Genomic DNA, 27417 nt, shown 5'->3' on the forward strand with positions numbered 1-27417 from the left:
CCGGCTTTAGATTTTTTTTATATTGTCATAAACATGCACAAAGCATAAAACAAACAAAAAGATAGACAAAGTCCTTCCCCAAATCAATGAATTCCCAGTTGATCGTACGAGTCCCTCTCGTACAATAATTGACAGAGCGTAAGTAAAGCATCATTCCCAACATAAATAAAACAAACAATCTAAACTTTGTTGCTACAGTGAAAGACAGACCTGTTGCTTCCAGATCAGACATCAGGCAAATAAAAGACAACTAAAAACATTTCCACATCGCCACGGTGATGGCATCAACCCCCTGCCACCAGTGGTTTCAGACTACAGCAAACGCCTGGTTTTCAGGGGCCGCATATGTATCAAGTATCTCAGTCAGAGGTTGGAACCGGTTCAGGGAACAGAACTCAAAAACATTTTCCGAGGAACGAAATCAGAACCGGGAACGAAAGGGATCTCTAGTGTTCCGGGAACAGAACCGTTATTTTCAAATCTTGATTACCGGTTAATAACTTTTTTCCCCCAAAATATCCCTTATGTCTAGTATACAATTCTGTAATTAGGTGAAGTTATAATGCTAGTAATAGCCTAAACACATTGGTGCTAATTGGGGGAATACATTTATTTAACTCTAAATGTTAAAACGATATTGATTTCAGTTTTTTTTAAATAACGAAAAGCCACTATATAAAACAGTAACTTTCTTCTGCTCGGAACACCGGAATGGGTTCTGCTCGGAACGGAACGATTGGAAAATAATTCAGGTCCCCCTGTCTATATAATCAGAGGAGTGTTGATCTAGGATCAGGTCCCCCTGTCTATATAATCAGAGGAGTGTTGATCTAGGATCAGGTCCCCCTGTCTATATAATCAGAGGAGTGTTGATCTAGGATCAGGTCCCCCTGTCTATGTAATCAGAGGAGTGTTGATCTAGGATCAGGTCCCCCTGTCTATATAATCAGAGGAGTGTTGATCTAGGATCAGGTCCCCCTGTCTATATAATCAGAGGAGTGTTGATCTAGGATCAGGTCCCCTGTCTATATAATCAGAAGAGCGTTGATCTTGGATCAGGTCCCCCTGTCCATGTAATTTTTTATTTATTTTACCTTTATTTAACTAGGCAAATCAGTTAAGAACAAATTCTTATTTTCAATGACGGCCTAGGAACAGTGGGTTAACTGCCTGTTCAGGGGCAGAACGACAGATTTGTACCTTGTCAGCTCAAGGGTTTGAACTTGCAACCTTCCGGTTGCTAGTCCAATGCTCGAACCATTAGGCTACCCTGCCGCCCCGTAATCAGAGGAGTGTTGATCTAGGATCAGGTCCCCCTGTCTATATAGTCAGAAGAGTGTTGATCTTGGATCAGGTCCCCCTGTCCATGTAATCAGAGGAGTGTTGATCTAGGATCAGGTCCCCCTGTCTATATAATCAGAAGATTGTTGATCTAGGATCAGGTCCCCCTGTCTATGTAATCAGAGGAGTGTTGATCTAGGATCAGGTTCCCCTGTCCATGTAATCAGAGGAGTGTTGATCTTGGATCAGGTCCCCCTGTCTATATAATCAGAGGAGTGTTGATCTAGGATCAGGTCCCCCTGTCTATGTAATCAGAGGAGTGTTGATCTAGGATCAGGTTCCCCTGTCCATGTAATCAGAGGAGTGTTGATCTAGGATCAGGTCCCCCTGTCCATGTAATCTTATTCATTGTGTTCTGAAAGGCAAAACTGATCCTAAATAAACACTCCTATTGTGAGAAGTTTGATCAATACGGCTCCATGTATTTCTAATGGTCTTAACATAATTTCTGAGTCCAGACAGTTTCCTTTAAACACTTTGTTGATCAGTGAACCAACTGTGCGTGTGCCCGTTCATCGGTCGATCTCTCCATCTTAATAACTTCCATCTCACTCCTTCTTGTCCTGTCTCTCCCTTCGCCTCTGGCGGGCCTCGGCGGCCATCTTGAGCAGTGAGAGCAGGATGGGGACACACATGGGCAGGAAGAGAGGGATGTAGATGGCAAACTTCTGATCGTCAGGGAAATAGAGGAGGTGGAGGAGGGAGGGGTCGAAGAAGGCTCGTTCTGAATGGAGGATAGCTTCCTTACTGTACTGCAGGGCCAAGCCCAGGTTCCCCGCCTCCAACTGACCCACAGCCAACTGGAGAGAGGCAACTGCTGCTGACACCTGACGGACAGGAACAACAGCCAATCACCAGTTAGAGACCATGACGATAGCACGACAAGACTACTATTTCTCTCACACACACACACACACACACACACACACACACACACACACACACACACACACACACACACACACACACACACACACACACACCTGTTCTGCGATGTTGTCGTTGATGACGATGTTTCCTATCTGGTCCAGCAGCTGGGCCAATGAGGTGATAGTTGTCGTTGCCGTGGCAACGTTCTCGACACTGCGACTCCACAGGAGGCGATCCAACTCCCAGTCAGCCAATCCCGCTGGGCCACACGGGCCAACCAGGAAGCCAGGGGAGGGGTTGACGACTGGACACTCAGCATCAGCCTGAGGGAGAGACAGAGGGGACAATGGACACCAAGTTGGAACGGATTCATTTTGGTCCATCTGAACGTGTCGTCAGTGGATGGAAACTGTATGGGTGCGTCATCTCCACTGACCGCCAACGTCCGTCTCCCAATGAAGACTGGAAAACACGGATCAAAATCAACACGCCACTTGGACGTGGCCTTACTCAAACACGCCAGTACTGACCGTAGCTGTGCCAGGAAGACTCCCATCACTCTGGTCATGTCTATGTTGATGTGAACAGGAAGCTCTGTCCCATTGACATTATACACCTAGAGAGAGGGAGAATGACACACCTTCTTCACAGGACATTGTGTGTTGAGTACATGATGTACACTCCCTTCACAAAGTATTCACACCCTTCCACATGTTGTTGTGTTACAGCCTGAATGGAACATGGATTAAATACCCCATAATGAATGTAACATGGATTAAATACCCCTTAATGAATATAACATGGATTAAATACCCCATAATGAATGTAACATGGATTAAATACCCCATAATGAATATAACATGGATTAAATACCCCATAATGAATATAACATGGATTAAATACCCCATAATGAATATAACATGGATTAAATACCCCATAATGAATGTAACATGGATTACATACCCCATAATGAATGTAACATGGATTACATACCCCATAATGAATGTAACACGGATTACATACCCCATAATGAATGTAACATGGATTAAATACCCCATAATGAATTTAACATGGATTACATACCCCATAATGAATGTAACATGGATTAAATACCCCATAATGAATGTAACACGGATTACATACCCCATAATGAATGTAACACGGATTACATACCCCATAATGAATGTAACATGGATTAAATACCCCATAATGAATTTAACACGGATTACATACCCCATAATGAATTGAACATGGATTAAATACCCCATAATGAATTTAACATGGATTACATACCCCATAATGAATTTAACATGGATTAAATACCCCATAATGAATGTAACATGGATTACATACCCCATAATGAATGTAACATGGATTAACTACCCCATAATGAATTTAACATGGATTAAATACCCCATAATGAATTTAACATGGATTAAATACCCCATAATGAATTGAACATGGATTAAATACCCCATAATGAATTTAACATGGATTAAATACCCCATAATGCATTTAACATGGATTAAATACCCCATAATGAATGTAACATGGATTAACTACCCCATAATGAATTGAACATGGATTAAATACCCCATAATGAATGTAACATGGATTAAATACCCCATAATGAATGTAACATGGATTACATACCCCATAATGAATGTAACATGGATTACATACCCCATAATGAATGTAACATGGATTAAATACCCCATAATGAATGTAACATGGATTACATACCCCATAATGAATTGAACATGGATTACATACCCCATAATGAATGTAACATGGATTAAATACCCCATAATGAATGTAACATGGATTACATACCCCATAATGAATTTAACATGGATTACATACCCCATAATGAATTTAACATGGATTACATACCCCATAATGAATTTAACATGGATTACATACCCCATAATGAATTTAACATGGATTACATACCCCATAATGAATTTAACATGGATTAAATACCCCATAATGAATGTAACATGGATTAAATACCCCATAATGAATTTAACATGGATTAAATACCCCATAATGAATGTAACATGGATTAAATACCCCATAATGAATTGAACATGGATTAAATACCCCATAATGAATGTAACATGGATTAAATACCCCATAATGAATGTAACATGGATTAAATACCCCATAATGAATGTAACATGGATTAAATACCCCATAATGAATTGAACATGGATTAAATACCCCATAATGAATTTAACATGGATTAAATACCCCATAATGAATGTAACATGGATTACATACCCCATAATGAATGTAACATGGATTAAATACCCCATAATGTATGTAACATGGATTAAATACCCCATAATGAATGTAACATGGATTAAATACCCCATAATGAATATAACATGGATTAAATACCCCATAATGAATATAACATGGATTAAATACCCCATAATGAATATAACATGGATTAAATACCCCATAATGAATGTAACATGGATTAAATACCCCATAATGAATGTAACATGGATTACATACCCCATAATGAATGTAACATGGATTAAATACCCCATAATGAATATAACATGGATTACATACCCCATAATGAATGTAACATGGATTAAATACCCCATAATGAATGTAACATGGATTACATACCCCATAATGAATGTAACATGGATTAAATACCCCATAATGAATGTAACATGGATTACATACCCCATAATGAATGTAACATGGATTACATACCCCATAATGAATGTAACATGGATTACATACCCCATAATGAATGTAACATGGATTACATACCCCATAATGAATGTAACATGGATTACATACCCCATAATGAATGTAACATGGATTAAATACCCCATAATGAATGTAACATGGATTACATACCCCATAATGAATGTAACATGGATTAAATACCCCATAATGAATGTAACATGGATTACATACCCCATAATGAATGTAACATGGATTACATACCCCATAATGAATGTAACATGGATTACATACCCCATAATGAATGTAACATGGATTAAATACCCCATAATGAATGTAACACGGATTACATACCCCATAATGAATGTAACATGGATTAAATACCCCATAATGAATGTAACACGGATTACATACCCCATAATGAATGTAACATGGATTAAATACCCCATAATGAATGTAACATGGATTACATACCCCATAATGAATGTAACATGGATTACATACCCCATAATGAATGTAACATGGATTAAATACCCCATAATGAATGTAACATGGATTACATACTCCATAATGAATGTAACATGGATTAAATACCCCATAATGAATGTAACATGGATTAAATACCCCATAATGAATGTAACATGGATTAAATACCCCATAATGAATTGAACATGGATTAAATACCCCATAATGAATTGAACATGGATTAAATACCCCATAATGAATGTAACATGGATTACATACCCCATAATGAATGTAACATGGATTACATACCCCATAATGAATGTAACATGGATTACATACCCCATAATGAATGTAACATGGATTAAATACCCCATAATGAATTGAACATGGATTAAATACCCCATAATGAATTGAACATGGATTAAATACCCCATAATGAATGTAACATGGATTACATACCCCATAATGAATGTAACATGGATTACATACCCCATAATGAATGTAACATGGATTACATACCCCATAATGAATGTAACATGGATTACATACCCCATAATGAATGTAACATGGATTACATACCCCATAATGAATGTAACATGGATTAAATACCCCATAATGAATTTAACATGGATTATATTGAGATGTTGTGTCACTGGCCTCTATACACACACACAATACCCCAGAATGACAAAGTGGAAATGAAAAGCTGAAATGTGCTGAGTCAATAAGTATTCAACCCCTTGGTTATGACACGCATAAATGAGTTATGGAGTGAATTGGACTAAATCGTGTTTAACATGATGTTTGAATGACTACAGATCATTTCTAGGTAGGGCTCAGTTGAGCTATGAATTTCAAGCACGGATTCGACCACAAAGACCAGGGAGGTTTTCCAACACCAACTGGTAGACATTGAACATCCCTTTGAGCATGGTGAAGTCATTCATTACACTTTGGATAATGTATCACTACACCCAGTCACTATAAAGATACAGGAGTCCTTCCCAACTCAGTTGCCGGAGAGGAAGGAAACCACTCAGGGATTTCACCATGAGGCCAACGGTGACTTTAAAACTGAGTTTATTGGCTGTGAGGATGGATCAACAGCATTGTAGTTACTCCACAATACTAACTGAGGATGGATCAACAACACTGTAGTTACTCCACAATACTAACCTAAATGACAGAGTGAAAAGAAGGAAGCCTGTACAGAATAAATATCTTCCAAAATATGCCAAATATTACAATAAGGAACTAAAGTAATACTGCAGAAAATGTGGCAAAGCACTTCACTTTTTAATCCTGAACACCGAGTGTTATGTCTGGGGACAATCCAACACATTACTGAGTACCACTCTCCATATTTTGAAGCATAGTGGTGGCTGCATCATGTTATGGGTATGCTCGTCATCAATAAGGACTGGGGAGTTTTTCCATGACAAATTTTTTTTTATGGAATGGAGGTAAGCACAGGCATAGAGGAAAACCTGGTTGAGTCTGCTTTCCATCAGACACTGGGAGATTAATCCACATTTCAACAGGACAATAACCTAAAACACAAGGACAAATATACACTGGAGTTGCTTACCAAGATGAAAAATACATGGAGTGGCTGAGTTACAGTTTTGACTTAAATCTGCTTGAAAATCTATGGGAAGACTTGAAAATGGTTGTCTAGCCATGACCAACAACCAATTTGACAGAGCTGGAATCATTATTTAAAGAATAAATGGGCAAATGTTATACAATCCAGGAGTGGAACGCTCTTAGGGCCTTACCCACAAAGACTCGCAGCTCTTAGGGCCTTACCCATAAAGACTCGCAGCTCTTAGGGCCTTACCCACAAAGACTCGCAGCTCTTAGGGCCTTACCCAAAGACTCGCAGCTCTTAGGGCCTTACCCACAAAGACTCGCAGCTCTTAGGGCCTTACCCAAAGACTCGCAGCTCTTAGGGCCTTACCCACAAAGACTCGCAGCTCTTAGGGCCTTACCCAAAGACTCGCAGCTCTTAGGGCCTTACCCACAAAGACTCGCAGCTCTTAGGGCCTTACCCAGAAAGACTCTCAGCTCTTAGGGCCTTACCCAGAAAGACTCTCAGCTCTTAGGGCCTTACCCAGAAAGACTCTCAGCTCTTAGGGACTGACCCAGAAAGACTCACAGCTCTTAGGGACTGACCCAGAAAGACTCACAGCTCTTAGAGACTGACCCAGAAAGACTCACAGCTGTAATCGCTGCCAAAGGTGATTCTAACATGTATTCACTCAGAGTATGTGTGTGTGTATGAGAGAGTATGTGTGTTACCATGATGCCTCCCCAGCGCGGGGAGCTGAAGGCGTTGGAGACAACAGTGTATTTGCGGTGGTCGGTGATGTAGAGGGGGGAGTGACGTGCGTCTGGAACGTACAGCAGGAAGTTCAGGACAGGGTTGGATGATGCAGCGCTAGAGCCTGGACACACACACACACACACACACACACACACACACACACACACACACACACACACACACACACACACACACACACACACACACGTGAAATTACTGTAACCGTTCTCGATATTGGGACCTCGGTTCAGTCTGCACTGTGAACCCCAATTAATTATATATAACATTTATAAAATGCTAGGCCTATAGGCTATGCCTACACTGCGTTGTGTGCCTCGAGTAAAACTGAGGCTGTAAATATAACAACATGTGGAATAAGTCAAGGGGTCTGAACACGTTCTGGATGCACCGTACATAGGATTAGCTGAATGTGAGCGTATATACAATGGGTGTTCTCACCCAGCCTGGCCTCTACGGGGTTAATGACGTGAGACAGGCTGTCAGCGTTGAGTGTGTAGGCGTTGAGTGAGGGATCAAAACGTGGGTTGACCCCAAGGACAGCGTAGTAGAGGATCTGTGAGTCCAGACTGAAGTCGGCCACCGGGGCCAGCTTCGACAGGAGAGGCTGGATATAACTCTGGACTGCTGCCTCTATGTCCCAGTGCAGATGGTGAGACTTAGGGTCAGGGTTCAACAGGCTGAAGGTTATTTCATAACCTGCAGGGGGGGAGAAGAGAAAGAGAGAGAAAATGGAGAATCATTGTACCATCTACACCCCTGAGAATCATTGTTCCATCTAAACCACTGAGAATCATTGTTCCATCTAAACCACTGAGAATCATTGTTCCATCTACACCCCTGAGAATCATTGTGCCATCTAAACCACTGAGGATCATTGTTCCATCTACACCCCTGAGAATCATTGTTCCATCTACACCCCTGAGGATCATTGTTCCATCTAAACCACTGATGATCATTGTTCCATCTACACCCCTGAGAATCATTGTTCCATCTACACCCCTGAGAATCATTGTTCCATCTAAACCACTGAGAATCATTGTTCCATCTAAACCACTGAGAATCATTGTTCCATCTACACCCCTGACAATCATTGTTCCATCTAAACCACTGAGGATCATTGTTCCATCTAAACCAATGAATCATTGTTCCATCTAAACCACTGAGAATCATTGTTCCATCTACACCCCTGAGAATCATTGTTCCATCTAAACCCTTGAGAATCATTGTTCCATCTACACCCCTGAGAATCATTGTTCCATCTAAACCCTTGAGAATCATTGTTCCATCTAAACCCCTGAGAATCATTGTTCCATCTAAACCACTGAATCATTGTTCCATCTAAACCAATGAATCATTGTTCCATCTAAACCACTGAGAATCATTGTTCCATCTACACCCCTGAGAATCATTGTTCCATCTAAACCACTGAGAATCATTGGTCCATCTAAACCACTGAGAATCATTGTTCCATCTAAACCACTGAGAATCATTGGTCCATCTAAACCACTGAGAATCATTGTTCCATCTACACCACTGAGAATCATTGTTCCATCTAAACCACTGAGAATCATTGTTCCATCTAAACCACTGAGAATCATTGTTCCATCTAAACCACTGAGAATCATTGTTCCATCTAAACCACTGAGAATCATTGTTCCATCTACACCACTGAGAATCATTGTTCCATCTAAACCACTGAGAATCATTGTTCCATCTAAACCACTGAGAATCATTGTTCCATCTACACCCCTGAGAATCATTGTTCCATCTACACCCCTGAGAATCATTGTTCCATCTAAACCACTGAGAATCATTGTTCCATCTAAACCACTGAGAATCATTGTTCCATCTACACCACTGAGAATCATTGTTCCATCTACACCACTGAGAATCATTGTTCCATCTACACCACTGAGAATCATTGTTCCATCTACACCCCTGACAATCATTGTTCCATCTAAACCAATGAATCATTGTTCCATCTAAACCAATGAGAATCATTGTTCCATCTACACCCTGAGAATCATTGTTCCATCTACACCACTGAGAATCATTGTTCCATCTACACCACTGAGAATCATTGTTCCATCTAAACCAATGAGAATCATTGTTCCATCTACACCCCTGAGAATTATTGTTCCATCTACACCACTGAGAATCATTGTTCCATCTACACCCCTGAGAATCATTGTTCCATCTACACCACTGAGAATCATTGTTCCATCTAAACCACTGAGAATCATTGTTCCATCTAAACCACTGAGAATCATTGTTCCATCTACACCACTGAGAATCATTGTTCCATCTACACCACTGAATCATTGTTCCATCTACACCACTGAGAATCATTGTTCCATCTACACCACTGAGAATCATTGTTCCATCTAAACCAATGAATCATTGTTCCATCTACACCACTGAGAATCATTGTTCCATCTAAACCACTGAGAATCATTGTTCCATCTACACCACTGAGATTCATTGTTCCATCTAAACCACTGAGAATCATTGTTCCATCTAAACCACTGAGAATCATTATACCATCTACACCACTGAGAATCATTGTTCCATCTAAACCACTGAGAATCATTGTTCCATCTAAACCACTGAGAATCATTGTTCCATCTAAACCACTGAGAATCATTGTTCCATCTACACCCCTGAGAATCATTGTTCCATCTAAACCACTGAGAATCATTGTTCCATCTAAACCACTGAGAATCATTGTTCCATCTAAACCACTGAGAATCATTGTTCCATCTAAACCACTGAGAATCATTGTTTCATCTAAACCACTGAGAATCATTGTTCCATCTACACCACTGAGAATCATTGTTCCATCTACACCACTGAGAATCATTGTTCCATCTACACCACTGAGAATCATTGTTCCATCTACACCCCTGACAATCATTGTTCCATCTAAACCAATGAATCATTGTTCCATCTAAACCAATGAGAATCATTGTTCCATCTACACCCCTGAGAATCATTGTTCCATCTACACCACTGAGAATCATTGTTCCATCTACACCACTGAGAATCATTGTTCCATCTAAACCAATGAGAATCATTGTTCCATCTACACCCCTGAGAATTATTGTTCCATCTACACCACTGAGAATCATTGTTCCATCTACACCCCTGAGAATCATTGTTCCATCTACACCACTGAGAATCATTGTTCCATCTAAACCACTGAGAATCATTGTTCCATCTAAACCACTGAGAATCATTGTTCCATCTACACCCCTGAGAATCATTGTGCCATCTAAACCACTGAGGATCATTGTTCCATCTACACCCCTGAGAATCATTGTTCCATCTACACCCCTGAGGATCATTGTTCCATCTAAACCACTGAGGATCATTGTTCCATCTACACCCCTGAGAATCATTGTTCCATCTACACCCCTGAGAATCATTGTTCCATCTAAACCACTGAGAATCATTGTTCCATCTAAACCACTGAGAATCATTGTTCCATCTACACCCCTGACAATCATTGTTCCATCTAAACCACTGAGGATCATTGTTCCATCTAAACCAATGAATCATTGTTCCATCTAAACCACTGAGAATCATTGTTCCATCTACACCCCTGAGAATCATTGTTCCATCTAAACCCTTGAGAATCATTGTTCCATCTACACCCCTGAGAATCATTGTTCCATCTAAACCCTTGAGAATCATTGTTCCATCTAAACCCCTGAGAATCATTGTTCCATCTAAACCACTGAATCATTGTTCCATCTAAACCAATGAATCATTGTTCCATCTAAACCACTGAGAATCATTGTTCCATCTACACCCCTGAGAATCATTGTTCCATCTAAACCACTGAGAATCATTGGTCCATCTAAACCACTGAGAATCATTGGTCCATCTAAACCACTGAGAATCATTGTTCCATCTAAACCACTGAGTATCATTGGTCCATCTAAACCACTGAGAATCATTGTTCCATCTACACCACTGAGAATCATTGTTCCATCTAAACCACTGAGAATCATTGTTCCATCTAAACCACTGAGAATCATTGTTCCATCTAAACCACTGAGAATCATTGTTCCATCTAAACCACTGAGAATCATTGTTCCATCTACACCACTGAGAATCATTGTTCCATCTAAACCACTGAGAATCATTGTTCCATCTAAACCACTGAGAATCATTGGTCCATCTAAACCACTGAGAATCATTGTTCCATCTACACCCCTGACAATCATTGTTCCATCTAAACCACTGAGGATCATTGTTCCATCTAAACCAATGAATCATTGTTCCATCTAAACCACTGAGAATCATTGTTCCATCTACACCCCTGAGAATCATTGTTCCATCTAAACCCTTGAGAATCATTGTTCCATCTACACCCCTGAGAATCATTGTTCCATCTAAACCCTTGAGAATCATTGTTCCATCTAAACCCCTGAGAATCATTGTTCCATCTAAACCACTGAATCATTGTTCCATCTAAACCAATGAATCATTGTTCCATCTAAACCACTGAGAATCATTGTTCCATCTACACCCCTGAGAATCATTGTTCCATCTAAACCACTGAGAATCATTGGTCCATCTAAACCACTGAGAATCATTGTTCCATCTAAACCACTGAGAATCATTGGTCCATCTAAACCACTGAGAATCATTGTTCCATCTACACCACTGAGAATCATTGTTCCATCTAAACCACTGAGAATCATTGTTCCATCTAAACCACTGAGAATCATTGTTCCATCTAAACCACTGAGAATCATTGTTCCATCTAAACCACTGAGAATCATTGTTCCATCTACACCACTGAGAATCATTGTTCCATCTAAACCACTGAGAATCATTGTTCCATCTAAACCACTGAGAATCATTGTTCCATCTACACCCCTGAGAATCATTGTTCCATCTACACCCCTGAGAATCATTGTTCCATCTAAACCACTGAGAATCATTGTTCCATCTAAACCACTGAGAATCATTGTTCCATCTACACCACTGAGAATCATTGTTCCATCTACACCACTGAGAATCATTGTTCCATCTAAACCACTGAGAATCATTGTTCCATCTACACCACTGAGAATCATTGTTCCATCTACACCCCTGACAATCATTGTTCCATCTAAACCAATGAATCATTGTTCCATCTAAACCAATGAGAATCATTGTTCCATCTACACCCCTGAGAATCATTGTTCCATCTACACCACTGAGAATCATTGTTCCATCTACACCCCTGAGAATCATTGTTCCATCTAAACCAATGAGAATCATTGTTCCATCTACACCCCTGAGAATTATTGTTCCATCTACACCACTGAGAATCATTGTTCCATCTACACCCCTGAGAATCTTTGTTCCATCTACACCACTGAGAATCATTGTTCCATCTAAACCACTGAGAATCATTGTTCCATCTAAACCACTGAGAATCATTGTTCCATCTACACCACTGAGAATCATTGTTCCATCTACACCACTGAATCATTGTTCCATCTACACCACTGAGAATCATTGTTCCATCTACACCACTGAGAATCATTGTTCCATCTAAACCAATGAATCATTGTTCCATCTACACCACTGAGAATCATTGTTCCATCTAAACCACTGAGAATCATTGTTCCATCTACACCACTGAGATTCATTGTTCCATCTAAACCACTGAGAATCATTGTTCCATCTAAACCACTGAGAATCATTATACCATCTACACCACTGAGAATCATTGTTCCATCTAAACCACTGAGAATCATTGTTCCATCTAAACCACTGAGAATCATTGTTCCATCTAAACCACTGAGAATCATTGTTCCATCTACACCCCTGAGAATCATTGTTCCATCTAAACCACTGAGAATCATTGTTCCATCTAAACCACTGAGAATCATTGTTCCATCTAAACCACTGAGAATCATTGTTCCATCTAAACCACTGAGAATCATTGTTTCATCTAAACCACTGAGAATCATTGTTCCATCTACACCACTGAGAATCATTGTTCCATCTACACCACTGAGAATCATTGTTCCATCTACACCACTGAGAATCATTGTTCCATCTACACCCCTGACAATCATTGTTCCATCTAAACCAATGAATCATTGTTCCATCTAAACCAATGAGAATCATTGTTCCATCTACACCCCTGAGAATCATTGTTCCATCTACACCACTGAGAATCATTGTTCCATCTACACCACTGAGAATCATTGTTCCATCTAAACCAATGAGAATCATTGTTCCATCTACACCCCTGAGAATTATTGTTCCATCTACACCACTGAGAATCATTGTTCCATCTACACCCCTGAGAATCATTGTTCCATCTACACCACTGAGAATCATTGTTCCATCTAAACCACTGAGAATCATTGTTCCATCTAAACCACTGAGAATCATTGTTCCATCTAAACCACTGAGAATCATTGTTCCATCTAAACCACTGAGAATCATTGTTCCATCTAAACCACTGAGAATCATTGTTCCATCTACACCCCTGAGAATCATTGTTCCATCTAAACCACTGAGAATCATTGTTCCATCTAAACCACTGAGAATCATTGTTCCATCTACACCACTGAGGATCATTGTTCCATCTAAACCACTGAGAATCATTGTTCCATCTAAACCACTGAGAATCATTGTTCCATCTACACCCCTGAGAATCATTGTTCCATCTAAACCACTGAGAATCATTGTTCCATCTAAACCACTAAGAATCATTGTTCCATCTACACCACTGAGGATCATTGTTCCATCTAAACCACTGAGAATCATTGTTCCATCTAAACCACTGAGAATCATTGTTCCATCTACACCACTGAGAATCATTGTTCCATCTACACCCCTGAGAATCATTGTTCCATCTAAACCACTGAGAATCATTGTTCCATCTACACCACTGAGAATCATTGTTCCATCTAAACCACTGAGAATCATTGTTCCATCTACACCACTGAATCATTGTTCCATCTAAACCACTGAGAATCATTGTTCCATCTAAACCACTGAGAATCATTGTTCCATCTAAACCACTGAATCATTGTTCCATCTAAACCACTGAGAATCATTGTTCCATCTACACCACTGAGAATCATTGTTCCATCTAAACCACTGAGAATCATTGTTCCATCTAAACCACTGAGAATCATTGTTCCATCTACACCCCTGAGAATCATTGTTCCATCTAAACCACTGAGAATCATTGTTCCATCTACACCACTGAGGATCATTGTTCCATCTAAACCACTGAGGATCATTGTTCCATCTAAACCACTGAGGATCATTGTACCATCTAAACCACTGAGAATCATTGTTCCATCTACACCACTGAGGATCATTGTTCCATCTAAACCACTGAGAATCATTGTTCCATCTACACCACTGAGGATCATTGTTCCATCTAAACCACTGAGAATCATTGTACCATCTACACCACTGAGAATCATTGTTCCATCTACACAAGCTCCTCCTTCAACCCTTTGTTTCCACAGGACTGAGATGTGGGCTTGGACTCGGCCATTCCACAACCCTCCACTTCTTTTTGAGACATTCTGTTGTGGATTTGCTCCTGTGTTTTAGACAATTCTCCTGTTGCAAGATCCATTTTGGGTTCAGCTTTTTGACAGATGGCCTCACATTCTCTTCCTGTATTCTCTGGTACAATGTGGATTGACGATTGACTCAATGGTGGCAAGCTGGCCAGGCCCTGAGGCAGCATGCTCTATTGTTGGTGTGAGGTTCTTCTGTTTAAAGGCAGTGTTTTGTTTTAAGCAAACATGACTTCTGGCATTGTGGCCAAACAACTCCACCTTTGACTCATCTGTCCAGAGCACATTTTTTCTTCACTCAGTTGTTGTCTGGCAAACTACAGTCGTGAATTTATATTATTTTTTTGAGAGCAGAAGCTTCTTCCTTCCTGACCATTGTTGACTCATGCAGTTCAACATCGATTGTGGCCAGAGAGATGCCTGTAGATCCCTTGATGTTGCCCTGGGGTTCTTGGAGATTTCCTTTGCATCTTTCGGTCAGCTCTCGGGCTGAATTTGGTGGGACTTCCAGACTGCCAGTGGTGTGGAATTTTATCCATCTATAAATTATCACTCAGACACTGGAATGATTGACCTCAAATTGCTTGGAGATGTCTCTGAAACTCCTCCCAGACTCAACCACCTTCCTTCTGAGGACCTCAGAGAGCTCTTTTGATCTTGGCATAACGTGTTACCACACCTGTATGTTTAAGACCAAACCAGACCCAGTTACTGATCTTCATGGAAGGCTGGACCCTACCAAACCAGACACAGTTACTGATCTTCATGGAAGGCTGGACCCTACCAAACCAGACCCAGTTTCTGATCTTCATGGAAGGCTGGACCCTACCAAACCAGACACAGTTACTGATCTTCATGGAAGGCTGGACCCTACCAAACCAGACCCAGTTACTGATCTTCATGGAAGGCTGGACCCTACCAAACCAGACCCAGTTTCTGATCTTCATGGAAGGCTGGACCCTACCAAACCAGACCCAGTTACTGATCTTCATGGAAGGCTGGACCCTACCAAATCACACCCAGTTTCTGATCTTCATGGAAGGCTGGACCCTACCAAACCAAACACAGTTTCTGATCTTCATGGAAGGCTGGACCCTACCAAAACCAGACCCAGTTACTGATCTTAATGGAAGGCTGGACCCTACCAAACCAAACCCAGTTTCTGATCTTCATGGAAGGCTGGACCCTACCAAAACCAGACCCAGTTTCTGATCTTCATGGAAGGCTGGACCCTACCAAACCCAGTTACTGATCTTCGTGGAAGGCTGGACCCTACCAAACCAAACCCAGTTTCTGATCTTCATGGAAGGCTGGACCCTACCAAATCACACCCAGTTACTGATCTTCATGGAAGGCTGGACCCTACCAAACCAGACCCAGTTTCTGATCTTCATGGAAGGCTGGACCCTACCAAACCAGACCCAGTTTCTGATCTTCATGGAAGGCTGGACCCTACCAAACCAGACCCAGTTTCTGATCTTCATGGAAGGCTGGACCCTACCAAACCAGACCCAGTTACTGATCTTCATGGAAGGCTGGACCCTACCAAATCACACCCAGTTTCTGATCTTCATGGAAGGCTGGACCCTACCAAACCAAACGCAGTTTCTGATCTTCATGGAAGGCTGGACCCTACCAAAACCAGACCCAGTTACTGATCTTAATGGAAGGCTGGACCCTACCAAACCAAACCCAGTTTCTGATCTTCATGGAAGGCTGGACCCTACCAAACCAGACCCAGTTACTGATCTTCATGGAAGGCTGGACCCTACCAAATCACCCAGTTTCTGATCTTCATGGAAGGCTGGACCCTACCAAACCAAACACAGTTTCTGATCTTCATGGAAGGCTGGACCCTACCAAAACCAGACCCAGTTACTGATCTTAATGGAAGGCTGGACCCTACCAAACCAAACCCAGTTTCTGATCTTCATGGAAGGCTGGACCCTACCAAAACCAGACCCAGTTTCTGATCTTCATGGAAGGCTGGACCCTACCAAACCCAGTTACTGATCTTCATGGAAGGCTGGACCCTACCAAACCAAACCCAGTTTCTGATCTTCATGGAAGGCTGGACCCTACCAAATCACACCCAGTTACTGATCTTCATGGAAGGCTGGACCCTACCAAACCAGACCCAGTTTCTGATCTTCATGGAAGGCTGGACCCTACCAAACCAGACCCAGTTTCTGATCTTCATGGAAGGCTGGACCCTACCAAACCAGACCCAGTTTCTGATCTTCATGGAAGGCTGGACCCTACCAAACCAGACCCAGTTACTGATCTTCATGGAAGGCTGGACCCTACCAAATCACACCCAGTTTCTGATCTTCATGGAAGGCTGGACCCTACCAAACCAAACGCAGTTTCTGATCTTCATGGAAGGCTGGACCCTACCAAAACCAGACCCAGTTACTGATCTTAATGGAAGGCTGGACCCTACCAAACCAAACCCAGTTTCTGATCTTCATGGAAGGCTGGACCCTACCAAAACCAGACCCAGTTTCTGATCTTCATGGAAGGCTGGACCCTACCAAACCCAGTTACTGATCTTCATGGAAGGCTGGACCCTACCAAACCAAACCCAGTTTCTGATCTTCATGGAAGGCTGGACCCTACCAAATCACACCCAGTTACTGATCTTCATGGAAGGCTGGACCCTACCAAACCAGACCCAGTTTCTGATCTTCATGGAAGGCTGGACCCTACCAAATCACACCCAGTTACTGATCTTCATGGAAGGCTGGACCCTACCAAACCAGACCCAGTTACTGATCTTCATGGAAGGCTGGACCCTACCAAACCAAACCCAGTTTCTGATCTTCATGGAAGGCTGGACCCTACCAAACCAGACCCAGTTACTGATCTTCATGGAAGGCTGGACCCTACCAAACCAAACCCAGTTTCTGATCTTCATGGAAGGCTGGACCCTACCAAACCAGACCCAGTTACTGATCTTCATGGAAGGCTGGACCCTACCAAACCAGACCCAGTTTCTGATCTTCATGGAAGGCTGGACCCTACCAAACCAAACACAGTTACTGATCTTCATGGAAGGCTGGACCCTACCAAACCAAACACAGTTACTGATCTTCATGGAAGGCTGGACCCTACCAAACCAGACCCAGTTACTGATCTTCATGGAAGGCTGGACCCTACCAAACCAGACCCAGTTACTGATCTTCATGGAAGGCTGGACCCTACCAAACCAAACACAGTTTCTGATCTTAATGGAAGGCTGGACCCTACCAAACCAGACCCAGTTACTGATCTTAATGGAAGGCTGGACCCTACCAAACCAGACCCAGTTTCTGATCTTCATGGAAGGCTGGACCCTACCAAACCAAACACAGTTACTGATCTTCATGGAAGGCTGGACCCTACCAAACCAAACACAGTTACTGATCTTCATGGAAGGCTGGACCCTACCAAACCAGACCCAGTTACTGATCTTCATGGAAGGCTGGACCCTACCAAACCAGACCCAGTTACTGATCTTCATGGAAGGCTGGACCCTACCAAACCAAACACAGTTTCTGATCTTAATGGAAGGCTGGACCCTACCAAACCAGACCCAGTTACTGATCTTAATGGAAGGCTGGACCCTACCAAACCAAACCCAGTTTCTGATCTTAATGGAAGGCTGGACCCTACCAAACCAGACCCAGTTACTGATCTTAATGGAAGGCTGGACCCTACCAAACCAAACCCAGTTTCTGATCTTCATGGAAGGCTGGACCCTACCAAACCAGACCCAGTTACTGATCTTCATGGAAGGCTGGACCCTACCAAACCAGACCCAGTTACTGATCTTCATGGAAGGCTGGACCCTACCAAACCAAACACAGTTTCTGATCTTAATGGAAGGCTGGACCCTACCAAACCAAACCCAGTTTCTGATCTTCATGGAAGGCTGGACCCTACCAAACCAGACCCAGTTACTGATCTTCAGGGAAGGCCGGACCCTACCAAACCAAACCCAGTTTCTGATCTTCATGGAAGGCTGGACCCTACCAAACCAGACCCAGTTACTGATCTTCATGGAAGGCTGGACCCTACCAAACCAGACCCAGTTACTGATCTTCATGGAAGGCTGGACCCTACCAAACCAGACCCAGTTACTGATCTTCATGGAAGGCTGGACCCTACCAAACCAGACCCAGTTACTGATCTTCATGGAAGGCTGGACCCTACCAAAACCAGACCCAGTTACTGATCTTCATGGAAGGCTGGACCCTACCAAACCAGACCCAGTTACTGATCTTCATGGAAGGCTGGACCCTACCAAACCAGACCCAGTTACTGATCTTCATGGAAGGCTGAACCCTACCAAGTTCCAAGTTGCTCTCTAATGATTTCTAAGCATCACCTGATTCTTTAGTCATGTGCTGGGATGATAAAGGTGGGGGTTGGGCCGCCCGATTCTATGATAAAGGTGGGGGTTGGGCCGCCCGATTCTATGATAAAGGTGGGGGTTGGGCCGCCCGATTCTATGATAAAGGTGGGGTTGGGCCGCCCGATTCTATGATAAAGGTGGGGGTTGGGCCGCCCGATTCTATGATAAAGGTGGGGGTTGGGCCGCCCGATTCTATGATAAAGGTGGGGGTTGGGCCGCCCGATTCTATGATAAAGGTGGGGGTTGGGCCGCCCGATTCTATGATAAAGGTGGGGGGTTGGGCCGCCCGATTCTATGATAAAGGTGGGGTTGGGCCGCCCGATTCTATGATAAAGGTGGGGGTTGGGCCGCCCGATTCTATGATAAAGGTGGGGGTTGGGCCGCCCGATTCTATGACAAAGGTGGGGGTTGGGCCGCCCGATTCTATGATAAAGGTGGGGGTTGGGCCACCCGATTCTATGATAAAGGTGGGGGTTGGGCCGCCCGATTCTATGATAAAGGTGGGGGTTGGGCCGCCCGATTCTATGATAAAGGTGGGGGTTGGGCCGCCCGATTCTATGATAAAGGTGGGGGTTGGGCCGCCCGATTCTATGATAAAGGTGGGGGTTGGGCCGCCCGATTCTATGACAAAGGTGGGGGTTGGGCCGCCCGATTCTATGATAAAGGTGGGGGTTGGGCCACCCGATTCTATGATAAAGGTGGGGGTTGGGCCGCCCGATTCTATGATAAAGGTGGGGGGTTGGGCCACCCGATTCTATGATAAAGGTGGGGATTGGGCGATAAAATAAATGAAGTCTATTGCTACACAATCATTTGCATTTGGGCGGACCGGTTTGGAGAAAGAATCCCCTCTCCACGGGCACACTGGAAACAGATAATCAGTTCTGCCCAGTCGGACAAGTCCCATAGGAGGACCTCCTCTCTTCTGTGGGAGTTAGAATAGAAACACACCTGACACTAATGTCCCAGCAGCTAGAGGATTTATTATCCTATGAAGTTGGAGCACACCGACTAACCTGGACTAGGGTCAACTAGGGGTTGGGACTAACCTGGACTAGGGTCAACTAGGGGTTGGGACTAACCTGGACTAGGGTCAACTAGGGGTTGGGACTAACCTGGACTAGGGTCAACTAGGGGTTGGGACTAACCTGGACTAGGGTCAACTAGGGGTTGGGACTAACCTGGACTAGGGGTTGGGACTAACCTGGACTAGGGTTAACTAGGGGTTGGGACTAACCTGGACTAGGGTTAACTAGGGGTTGGGACTAACCTGGACTAGGGTCAACTAGGGGTTGGGACTAACCTGGACTAGGGGTTGGGACTAACCTGGACTAGGGGTTGGGACTAACCTGGACTAGGGTTAACTAGGGGTTGGGACTAACCTGGACTAGGGTTAACTAGGGGTTGGGACTAACCTGGACTAGGGTTAACTAGGGGTTGGGACTAACCTGAACTAGGGTTAACTAGGGGTTGGGACTAACCTGGACTAGGGTTAACTAGGGGTTGGGACTAACCTGGACTAGGGTTAACTAGGGGTTAGGACTAACCTGGGCTAGAGTTAACTAGGGGTTAGGACTAACCTGGGCTAGGGTTAACTAGGGGTTAGAGTAGGACTAACCTGGACTAGGGTTAACTAGGGGTTAGGACTAACCTGGGCTAGAGTTAACTAGGGGTTAGGACTAACCTGGGCTAGGGTTAACTAGGGGTTAGAGTAGGACTAACCTGGACTAGGGTTAACTAGGGGTTAGGACTAACCTGGGCTGGACTTGAAGGCTCTCATGCTGTCGGCCAGACCCTCCCTGCTACTGTAGTCGAGGCGGACGCGGTCGCTAAGGGCAGCGGTGATGTCACTGTGGCTGAATGACATGACCTTGAGAACCTGTTGTACCTGGGTCTCCAGGTGGGCTAGCACCTCCTTCAGGCCGACGCCCACTCTCATTGGCCTCCCGGCACGCAACAGCGCCGTCCGCCTCTGACCCACGTACACACTCACACCCTGGAACAAGAATGATAGGAATGAGTTCTTAACTGACTTGCCTAGTTAAAGGTAAAACACGTATTTTAACTTAATATAATGCATCAATAAAATCAATTTAGCCTCAAATAAATAATGAAACATGTTCAATTTGGTTTAAATAATGCAAAAACAAAGTGTTGGAGAAGAAAGTAAAAGTGCAATATGTGCCATGTAAGAAAGCTAACGTTTCAGTTCCTTGCTCAGAACATGAGAACATATGAAAGCTGGTGGTTCCTTTTAACATGAGTCTTCAATATTCCCAGGTAAGAAGTTTTAGGTTGTAGTTATTATAGGAATTATAGGACTATTTCCCTCTATACCATTTGTATTTCATTAACCTTAAGGCACTTTCGTATTGCCAGTGTAACAGTATAGCTTCCGTCCCTCTCCTCGCTCCTACCTGGGCTTGAATCAGCAACACAACGACAATTAGCGCGCGCTAACTAGCCAGCCATTTCACATCGGTTACACCAGCCTCATCTCGGGAGTTGATAAGCTTGAAGTCATAAACAGCACAATGCTTGACGCACAACGAAGCGCTGCTGGCAAAACACACGAAAGTGCTGTTTGAATGAATGTTTACGCGCCTGCTTCTGCCTACCACCGCTCAGTCAGATACTTAGATACTTATATGCTCAGTCAGATTATATGCAACGCAGGACACGCTAGATAATATCATCAACCATGTGTAGTTAACTAGTGATTATGATTGATTGTTTTTATAAGATAAGTTTAATGCTAGCTAGCAACTTACCTTGGCTTACTGCATTTGCGTAACTCCCTGTGGAGTGCATCGAGAGAAAGGCAGATCGTTATTGCGTTGGACTAGTTAAGGTTGCAAGAACGAATCCCCTGAGCTGACAAGGTGAAAATCTGTCGTTTTGCCCCTGAACAAGGCAGTTAACCCACTGTTCCATTCCGATTAATCGGTCGAACTCTAGTTGAGATGTGTCTGTTACTTGAATTCTGTGAAGCATTTATTTGGGCTGTTAACTCTAATGAACGTATCCTCTGCAGCAGAGGTAATTCTTGGTCTTCCTTTCCTGTGGCGGTCCTCATGAGAGACAGTTAACTCTAATGAACGTATCCTCTGCAGCAGAGGTAACTCTGGGTCTTCCTTTCCTGTGACGGTCCTCATGAGAGACAGTTTCATCACAGCGCTTGATGGTTTTTGCAACTGCACCTGAAGAACTGTTCAAAGTTATTGAAATGTTCTATATTGATTGGCCTTCATGTCTTAAAGTAATGATGGACTGTCGTTTCTCTTTGCTTATTTGAGCTGTTCTTGCCATAATATGGACTGGGTCTTTTACCAAATAATGCTGTATTCATTATACCACCCCAAATTCATTAACGAAAGAAATTCCACAAATTCACTTTTAACAAGGCACACCTGTTTACTGAAATGCATTCCAGGTGACTACCTCATGAAGCTGGTTGAGAGAATGCCAAGAGTGTGGAAAGCTGTCATCAAGGCAAAGGGTGGCTACTTTGAAGAATCTCACATATAAAATATATTTATTTGTTTAACATTTTTTTGGTTACTACATGATTCCATATGTGTTATTTCATAGTTTTGATGTCTTCACTATTATTCTACAATGTAGAAAATAATATAAAAATAAAGAAAAACCCTGGAATAAGTAGGTAACTTTTGACTGGTAGTGTATATAAAACACACATACACACGCAATATTATAGACAAACACACATTCAAGATAATCAAATATTACGTGTATTTGTGTTCTCACCTCAGGTAGCAGTGTGGAGGATTCTGGGACCACATAGATGACCACGGAGCCACAGGGGCTCTCACTGAGCAGATGAAGAGACTGATCAGTCTCTGCGGGGGTGGGGACCGAGAGAGCGAGATGAGTGTGAGGAGGAGAGAGAGATGATAAATAATGACAGTTTTTATTCTTGATCTGATGAAATGCAGCTGATTGGCTGAGGCAGCCACTGACCTGCTGCAGTGGGCTGGTTCAGAGCATCTTCCTCCATGATGGTAGCTGTCCTGTATCTAGTCTCATACCTGTAACTCAACACTGTGGTCTCTGGAGGGGGGCGGATATGGGAAAGAGGGGAGGCAAGGGAGAGAGAGGGAGAGACAGAGGGAGGGACAGAGGGAGGGACAGAGGGAGGGACAGAGGGTGGGACAGAGGGAGGGACAGAGAGCGGGGGAGAGAGCGGGGGAGAGACGGAGAGATGTTAATATTTAGTAGGGCTGACCCCATATTGATTGTTTGGTTGAGCGGCTGTTGGTTGACAGATTTCTTTAGTCAGGCAGTAGCAAAACAAATAATGGTGTACAAGACACCTGTCTGATTGGCTCCTGTCTGAGTGGACTGATCCATTCTGGAGGCCGTGGGGATGGCACAGTCCATCAGTCTAAGACACCTGTCTGATTGGCTCCTGTCTGAGTGGACTGATCCATTCTGGAGGCCGTGGGGATGGCACAGTCCATCAGTCTAAGACACCTGTCTGATTGGCTCCTGTCTGAGTGGACTGATCCATTCTGGAGGCCGTGGGGATGGCACAGTCCATCAGTCTAAGACACCTGTCTGATTGGCTCCTGTCTGAGTGGACTGATCCATTCTGGAGGCCGTGGGGATGGCACAGTCCATCAGTCTAAGACACCTGTCTGATTGGCTCCTGTCTGAGTGGACTGATCCATTCTGGAGGCCGTGGGGATGGCACAGTCCATCAGTCTAAGACACCTGTCTGATTGGCTCCTGTCTGAGTGGACTGATCCATTCTGGAGGCCGTGGGGATGGCACAGTCCATCAGTCTAAGACACCTGTCTGATTGGCTCCTGTCTGAGTGGACTGATCCATTCTGGAGGCCGTGGGGATGGCACAGTCCATCAGTCTAAGACACCTGTCTGATTGGCTCCTGTCTGAGTGGACTGATCCATTCTGGAGGCCGTGGGGATGGCACAGTCCATCAGTCTAAGACACCTGTCTGATTGGCTCCTGTCTGAGTGGACTGATCCATTCTGGAGGCCGTGGGGATGGCACAGTCCATCAGTCTAAGACACCTGTCTGACTGGCTCCTGTCTGAGTGGACTGATCCATTCTGGAGGCCGTGGGGATGGCACAGTCCATCAGTCTAAGACACCTGTCTGATTGGCTCCTGTCTGAGTGGACTGATCCATTCTGGAGGCCGTGGGGATGGCACAGTCCATCAGTCTAAGACACCTGTCTGATTGGCTCCTGTCTGAGTGGACTGATCCATTCTGGAGGCCGTGGGGATGGCACAGTCCATCAGTCTAAGACACCTGTCTGATTGGCTCCTGTCTGAGTGGACTGATCCATTCTGGAGGCCGTGGGGATGGCACAGTCCATCAGTCTAAGACACCTGTCTGATTGGCTCCTGTCTGAGTGGACTGATCCATTCTGGAGGCCGTGGGGATGGCACAGTCCATCAGTCTAAGACACCTGTCTGATTGGCTCCTGTCTGAGTGGACTGATCCATTCTGGAGGCCGTGGGGATGGCACAGTCCATCAGTCTAAGACACCTGTCTGATTGGCTCCTGTCTGAGTGGACTGATCCATTCTGGAGGCCGTGGGGATGGCACAGTCCATCAGTCTAAGACACCTGTCTGACTGGCTCCTGTCTGAGTGGACTGATCCATTCTGGAGGCCGTGGGGATGGCACAGTCCATCAGTCTAAGACACCTGTCTGATTGGCTCCTGTCTGAGTGGACTGATCCATTCTGGAGGCCGTGGGGATGGCACAGTCCATCAGTCTAAGACACCTGTCTGATTGGCTCCTGTCTGAGTGGACTGATCCATTCTGGAGGCCGTGGGGATGGCACAGTCCATCAGTCTAAGAGACCTGTCTGATTGGCTCCTGTCTGAGTGGACTGATCCATTCTGGAGGCCGTGGGGATGGCACAGTCCATCAGTCTAAGACACCTGTCTGATTGGCTCCTGTCTGAGTGGACTGATCCATTCTGGAGGCCGTGGGGATGGCACAGTCCATCAGTCTAAGACACCTGTCTGATTGGCTCCTGTCTGAGTGGACTGATCCATTCTGGAGGCCGTGGGGATGGCACAGTCCATCAGTCTAAGACACCTGTCTGATTGGCTCCTGTCTGAGTGGACTGATCCATTCTGGAGGCCGTGGGGATGGCACAGTCCATCAGTCTAAGACACCTGTCTGACTGGCTCCTGTCTGAGTGGACTGATCCATTCTGGAGGCCGTGGGGATGGCACAGTCCATCAGTCTAAGACACCTGTCTGATTGGCTCCTGTCTGAGTGGACTGATCCATTCTGGAGGCCGTGGGGATGGCACAGTCCATCAGTCTAAGACACCTGTCTGACTGGCTCCTGTCTGAGTGGACTGATCCATTCTGGAGGCCGTGGGGATGGCACAGTCCATCAGTCTAAGACACCTGTCTGACTGGCTCCTGTCTGAGTGGACTGATCCATTCTGGAGGCCGTGGGGATGGCACAGTCCATCAGTCTAAGACACCTGTCTGATTGGCTCCTGTCTGAGTGGACTGATCCATTCTGGAGGCCGTGGGGATGGCACAGTCCATCAGTCTAAGACACCTGTCTGATTGGCTCCTGTCTGAGTGGACTGATCCATTCTGGAGGCCGTGGGGATGGCACAGTCCATCAGTCTAAGAGACCTGTCTGATTGGCTCCTGTCTGAGTGGACTGATCCATTCTGGAGGCCGTGGGGATGGCACAGTCCATCAGTCTAAGACACCTGTCTGATTGGCTCCTGTCTGAGTGGACTGATCCATTCTGGAGGCCGTGGGGATGGCACAGTCCATCAGTCTAAGACACCTGTCTGATTGGCTCCTGTCTGAGTGGACTGATCCATTCTGGAGGCCGTGGGGATGGCACAGTCCATCAGTCTAAGACACCTGTCTGATTGGCTCCTGTCTGAGTGGACTGATCCATTCTGGAGGCCGTGGGGATGGCACAGTCCATCAGTCTAAGACACCTGTCTGACTGGCTCCTGTCTGAGTGGACTGATCCATTCTGGAGGCCGTGGGGATGGCACAGTCCATCAGTCTAAGACACCTGTCTGATTGGCTCCTGTCTGAGTGGACTGATCCATTCTGGAGGCCGTGGGGATGGCACAGTCCATCAGTCTAAGACACCTGTCTGACTGGCTCCTGTCTGAGTGGACTGATCCATTCTGGAGGCCGTGGGGATGGCACAGTCCATCAGTCTAAGACACCTGTCTGACTGGCTCCTGTTTGAGTGGACTGATCCATTCTGGAGGCCGTGGGGATGGCACAGTCCATCAGTCTAAGACACCTGTCTGATTGGCTCCTGTCTGAGTGGACTGATCCATTCTGGAGGCCGTGGGGATGGCACAGTCCATCAGTCTAAGATGTGCTATTGAAATGGTATATGGTTATATTAACATGTTATATTACCACAACATGTTACATTACGTAACAACAATGGTGAATCATTAATAAATATTATTTTATCCAGCGTTGGATAGTGGTCGCTGTCCATGGTTCTGAAACACATCAGTGGACTGTTGAATTGGTACCTTTTCCTAGACCCCTCAAACTCAAATCTGGACCTCGAAGCCAGTTCCACTGCATTTTTAATTGTGCATTTATCAGGTAAAAACAGAAAACCAGCAGGCTCTGGACCTCGTAGGGTAAGACTTGAGTATCCCTGTCCTAGACCATGTTGCTATGTGCATAATAGTGAACCAGCATATTGGTGTTGAGAACAATGAGGC

The 27417-nt window shown here is 44.3% G+C and overlaps 1 protein-coding gene and 1 long non-coding RNA gene across 2 annotated transcripts; both read right to left on the reverse strand.

Annotated features, from left to right (window-relative positions):
• Positions 1-23932, reverse strand: LOC127918318 (GPI transamidase component PIG-S-like). The gene is made up of 9 exons (XM_052501630.1): positions 23928-23932; positions 23663-23856; positions 23450-23541; positions 21437-21677; positions 8171-8428; positions 7687-7832; positions 2722-2827; positions 2325-2515; positions 1-2168 (listed from the first exon to the last, which is right to left on the reverse strand). Exons 1-9 carry the CDS (start codon positions 23930-23932, stop codon positions 1890-1892), a joined length of 1512 nt encoding a protein of 503 aa, XP_052357590.1. The 3' UTR covers positions 1-1889.
• Positions 20550-21430, reverse strand: LOC127918317 (uncharacterized). The gene is made up of 3 exons (XR_008099766.1): positions 21163-21430; positions 20952-21129; positions 20550-20862 (listed from the first exon to the last, which is right to left on the reverse strand). It is a non-coding gene; the product is annotated as an uncharacterized LOC127918317 (long non-coding RNA).
• Positions 23933-27417: the final 3485 nt, after the last annotated feature.

Source organism: Oncorhynchus keta, unplaced genomic scaffold, assembly GCF_023373465.1.
Source record: "Oncorhynchus keta strain PuntledgeMale-10-30-2019 unplaced genomic scaffold, Oket_V2 Un_contig_13998_pilon_pilon, whole genome shotgun sequence".
NCBI classification, from domain to species: domain Eukaryota; kingdom Metazoa; phylum Chordata; class Actinopteri; order Salmoniformes; family Salmonidae; genus Oncorhynchus; species Oncorhynchus keta.

What these genes read in the sequence shown, in the direction of transcription:
- LOC127918318 (XM_052501630.1), bottom strand. An exon ending in GAACCAGCCCACTGCAGCAG is followed by an intron (nt 23,542 to 23,662) that starts GTCAGTGGCTGC and finishes CCACCCCCGCAG; the next exon opens with AGACTGATCAGTCTCTTCAT. An exon ending in CGCGCTGGGGAGGCATCATG is followed by an intron (nt 2,828 to 7,686) that starts GTAACACACATA and finishes CCCTCTCTCTAG; the next exon opens with GTGTATAATGTCAATGGGAC.